General features: G+C 45.8%; 1 protein-coding gene across 1 annotated transcript in view; it reads left to right on the plus strand.

Annotated features, from left to right (window-relative positions):
* Window positions 1-1,759: 1,759 nt before the first annotated feature.
* Window positions 1,760-5,186, plus strand: part of zc3h15 (zinc finger CCCH-type containing 15) — a 7,759-nt gene continuing 4,332 nt past the window's right edge. Inside the window, exons 1-7 of the mRNA XM_024261336.2 lie at window positions 1,760-1,994; window positions 2,644-2,745; window positions 2,964-3,075; window positions 3,164-3,316; window positions 3,583-3,674; window positions 3,868-4,050; window positions 4,123-4,203. Of these exons, the coding sequence (XP_024117104.1) occupies window positions 1,920-1,994; window positions 2,644-2,745; window positions 2,964-3,075; window positions 3,164-3,316; window positions 3,583-3,674; window positions 3,868-4,050; window positions 4,123-4,203 (798 nt within the window). The 5' untranslated portion in view covers window positions 1,760-1,919. The remainder of the gene's footprint in view (window positions 1,995-2,643; window positions 2,746-2,963; window positions 3,076-3,163; window positions 3,317-3,582; window positions 3,675-3,867; window positions 4,051-4,122; window positions 4,204-5,186) is intronic.

Consider the following 5,186-nt stretch of genomic DNA (forward strand, 5'->3'; position numbering starts at 1 on the left):
TGCTCTTAACCATTGCCCAAAAAGTGCTTTGTAGAGTGTCTGAAAGAGAGTGTCTGTCAAAGATGCATCAAACAAAAACCTGCAGATCTCATGAAATGAGGCCGACAAGAAACATGCAGCAGAGGATTCTGGGTGGACCCCTGCACTCTGGACTCATTAAAACTTCTAGTGCTGCTATTAAGTATGCACCCAAAGAGTGTAATGTCATTCCTGACCTCCCTAAATCCAACTCATTAAGACACACCAGAGTGGGGTGTGGTGTGTGGAGGGGGGTTAATCAGTTAACCTCACTCACTCACACATCAGAAGTGAGCGCTGAACTGAGAGGGTGTGGATGAACCCACCAATTCACATTAGTTCCTTCAGTGTCATCTAATGACATGAAGGCAGAAGGTGCAGCGGAAGCAGTGAAAGCCTGCTGGTCCGCCCCTGTCCTGCACCCCCGAGCCACGCAGTACAGGAGACAAACCGTCACCAGCCTGTGGATGCTGCTCTTTCGTCCCTTTCCACTGGGGCTTTGAACATCTGCAGATGGTGAAGGAGATGTCCTCCCCAGTCACCACTTACTACTGAAATCACACGGCTCAGTGTGGGGAAAATTAAAACGGTTTTATTTTGAAGACCTCAGGACGGCTTTAAAACTATATTTATGTCCCATCTGTCACAGCAGCACTTCATTCTGCATGACTTCACAGGTCGCAGCTCTGGGAGGTCAGAGCATGGATTTCAAATGATTTCAGTCATAATAAAGTTTGTTTAAAAATATAAATCATCAGAGTAGTGATTTAGGGCTTTTTCTTTTATGCCAGAGTCAGTTATGCTGGAGAGAAAAATACTTTGACTAGAAAGAGATGAGATTTTTTATGTCTGATGAAGACGTTATGTTCAATTATACATTTTTATACATAATTCTCTATATATTAAAGATTCTTTTTTGAGCTGAATGCATAGACCGTAGAAAACAGAAAAAATAAAAAAAAGAAATAATACATTTCAATGGCTGGATGTTGCAACACTGACGCCTGGTGGTTACAAACTAAACTGCATCTAAATTACAAACCAAGAACGTAATAAAATATAGCTTTTCTTAGTTTAGTGGTAACTTTAATTTGGTAAGGCTTTTTACTTAACAGTATCCACAACAACAATGACAATAACATAGTAAAGCTTTCATCCATTTGGATGAACCCAGTCTGAGAATCGAAAGCGGCTAAAATTGTATTTGTAACATTAAGTACTATTTATCCTGTAATGTGTTGAGAATGTTATATTGTTCAATTGTACTGCCTTATTTCACTTACTGTCTTGAAGTGTGGGGTAATACATTTAAAACTAATTTAACACCGTTACATTTACAGCAGAAAAAAGTATCCAAATCATTCATAAAGTTCGATACAGAGAACCTAAAAATGTTTTATTTGTGGAGTCAAGATTGCTGAAATTTGGGGATTTAGTAAAACGGCAAACTCTATTAGGGATACTTACAGTTAAAAACAGAGAGAAGCCAGAGAGTCTGCCAAAATTGTTTTCACCCTTGTTTTTCTGATGATCAGAGCTTTCTCCTATTTTAAAATTGGACCAAAATTAATCATCTTATGGTCATTTTGCTGTCTGTCCAACATGGCGTCGCTCTTTACTATCTTGGACAATAGTAAAAAGGCCGCGTGTCATCTCTAGTGATATTAACCTCTATGGTTCGAGTCTTCTTTCAATGAGCCGTGCAGCACTGTGGTTATACAAATAACTCAATCACCCATGATGCACCCCGTCGTAACGCAATGACGCCACAGGACATCAACAACTCACACGTGGCCTAGAACGTGCTAGCAACACCTGCTCAGGTGCTTCGCGACGCAGAGCGCCCTAATATATCAGAACTAGTCGCCTTGACGTGTCCGCGGTGCCGCACCTGAGCCAACATGCCCCCGAAGAAACCCGCTCAGGCCGCGGGGAGCAAAAAGACCCAGGAGAAGAAGAAGGAGAAGATCATCGAGGTAGCTAACCAGTTAGCTTAGCGTCAGCTGCTAGGCTACGTGCTAGCTCGGTCTTCCCTGCATATTATCAGTAATTCCGCTTAGGTGACATTTGACCGGTTTTTACTTTTACTACTAGTTAGTTATTGTTTCAAATACGTGTTATTGGGTAGTTTTGTTGAAGCTGCCCGGCTGTCATGGGGTAGATGGATGTGTGTTGTAGGCCGAGCCGTCGAACCATCTCCCGGCTTCTACAAATAGAGCTAGTCCAGGAACACCGATGCGAGCCGGCTGTTGGCCTCTAACAGAAACGCCGCGTTCTGTTTTCAGAACAGAGCGTGAGTGCTGTGGAATATACGATCTTTTCCCTGTAACCTCCACAGCCCCGACGCGCCATTGGGAGCCGCTGCAGCCGGAAGGCGCGGCTCTCCTGACCCGAGCTTGTGGCTGGTTGTCACTCTGTCGTTCTGCTCTGTAATCCTCACAGTCTGTCCACGTTCAGTGGCTTTAAAGCACAAACGTCAAAAAATCAGATCATCAGGTGAAGTCTCCACCTGTTGGTTGAATCCACCTGAGTTGTTTGTATTGACAATCAGAACTGTCACAGCTCCTCTGAAGGGTTTCGGTTTCGCAAGAGGTTCTTGAATAATAACACCAGAATTTCCTCCAGGACAAAACATTCGGCCTGAAGAACAAGAAGGGCGCCAAGCAGCAGAAGTACATCAAGAACGTCACTCAGCAAGTGAAGTATGGACAACAGAGCGCCCGACAGGTGAGGGGGGGACCAGCTGCGCAGTTCTGGGTTTATTCTGTCTTGACTGACGTATTTCAGTTCCATCTGAATAAGAGTCGAAGACGAGCGTCTCTGTCACGTTTGAAACGTGACAGATGCTCACAGTGTAGCTCCAGGGCAGCAGTGAAGGAGTGTGCCACTGGTCTACCGCTGAGGGGCCTCCCCGCTGAAGAGCTTATGTTTGATTCTGAGTTCAGGCGGCGCAGACCGAGGCTGAGAAGGGCGGCAAGAAGGGAGACAAGAAGAAGGAACTGGACGAACTCAACGAGCTCTTTAAACCCGTCGTCGCTGCTCAGAAAGTTAGCAAAGGTGAGGAGGCGCTCCACCTGCAGGGCTTTTCCGTCGTGTGTGTGAAGGTGACGCATAAAGAGGATGTCTGTTTGTTCCTCTGTTGCAGGAGTTGATCCAAAGTCGGTGCTGTGTGCGTTCTTCAAGCAGGGCCAGTGCACCAAAGGTGACAAGTGCAAATTCAGCCACGACTTGTCCATGGAGAGGAAGTGTGAGAAGAGGAGCGTCTACGTGGACGAACGGGACGAGGAGCTGGAGAAAGGTCTCCCCGCTTTTCCTGACAGATGTTTGGCTGGAGACGACCTTTGGTGCTGGAGACGAGAAGCTTCATTTGCTCCATGCACATTTCCCCTTTAACCTCTCTCAGGGGTTAAAGGTCAATGATTGCTGCTCACGTCTCCTGCAGATAAGCTGAGGAGCTCAATAACATTTCCATTCTTAAGAGCAGATAATGGTTGCAATGTTTAATCAGTAAAGCGGTTTGAAAGGCAGGATGAGGGCCTCTGATGTCACTGCTGTTCTGCTCAGACACCATGGAGAACTGGGACGAGAAGAAGCTGGAGGAGGTGGTCAACAAAAAACATGGGGAGGCGGACAAGAAGAAAGCCAAAACTCAGATCGTAAGTCTGAAAGCATGAAGATGCTGCTGCGTTCATGGAAAATCAGTTTATTACAGCTTCAGTTCATTAATGGGGATGCAAACAATGGACTGGGGTTCTCATGAGTCGCACAGATCTGAGAAGCTCCTCTAGTAAACTCACATCTTGGATATGAAGAAAGTGCCCAGAGACTGACAGGAAGTTGTTGTTTCAGGTGTGCAAGTACTTCCTGGAGGCCATTGAGAATAATAAGTACGGCTGGTTCTGGGTGTGTCCCTCCGGCGGTGACACCTGTATGTACCGACACGCCCTGCCACCTGGCTTTGTGCTGAAAAAAGACAAGAAGAAGGAGGAGAAGGAGGAGGAGATCTCACTAGAGGAGCTGATCGAGAATGAGGTAGGAACTGACGGGCTGCGATGACACAACCTGACCCTCCCTGATCACTAACGTCTGTTCTCCCGCCCCCAGCGAGCAGCTCTCGGCCCAAACGTGACCCGGATCACACTGGAGTCTTTCCTGGCCTGGAAGAAGAGGAAGAGGCAGGAGAAGGTAGGAGCAGCTGCCAGTTCACACCAAACGCAATTCTCCCGTCAAATTAGCACCTGGCTCCTCTGTTTGGAAGCGCCTCAGATTTTCTGCTCAGCTCTTCAAAAATGTGTTAACAAACTTGATGCTGGGCTCTTTAGATCACTGACGTCAAACTCAGACACCTGTAATCATTAGTTTGCCACAGGTAAGTTCAGTTAAAGGTAGGGATGTAAAAGATACTAGATACGTATGGGCAGTGGGAGTAAAAGCACTATCGGTTAGGGATGTAAAAATAGATGCGTATCAAAAATTGATCGAGCAACTGCACTATTGCTGAAAAACTACAGATATGAACAAGTTTATGTTGGTTAAAAGCAGGGGTGTAACAGATCAAGGATAATACGTGGTCCGTACGGATCAGAAGCCACGGTTTGGGACACGTGTGTACCGCAGACCACTCCAACCCCCACCCCCAGCGAGCGCACACACCTCGGCCTCTCATAATTAAATCAATTGTCAATTATTCCTGTAAATCCTTTGTTTTGACCAGCGCTGACGTAACACCTTCACGGTTATCTTAAAGTCTGTTCCTGAATCTCCCGCTGCGTGTGGGAGGAGCTTCCAGGGTTTTTCCTGCATAGAGAATTTGGTGTCGGCCGCCACCATCTCCTGGGAAAGAGGGGAAGGGGGCTGATTCTAGGAGCCCAGACTGAGAGAGGGTCCACGGAGGAATGATGACAAAATAACACAACAGAAAAAATAATCTCAGTAAACTTATAACTAATATATATTCACAAATATTTAGATTTTAATGTCAAGGTAACAATGATATATTTTGTTTTTGAAACATCGTCTGTGGACCCCCCTCCTCTAAATTGAAAATGGTTCGGTCCGACTGGATTATTCTTCGGCATGTTTGTGTGGTCTGTTTGTTACCGACAGATCCACAGAGTGTGAGGGAGAGAAGACACGCTTTAAAATCAGGAGTTTAAAACCTGATTTAG

This window comes from Oryzias melastigma, linkage group LG15 (genome assembly GCF_002922805.2).
Source record: "Oryzias melastigma strain HK-1 linkage group LG15, ASM292280v2, whole genome shotgun sequence".
NCBI lineage: Eukaryota > Metazoa > Chordata > Actinopteri > Beloniformes > Adrianichthyidae > Oryzias > Oryzias melastigma.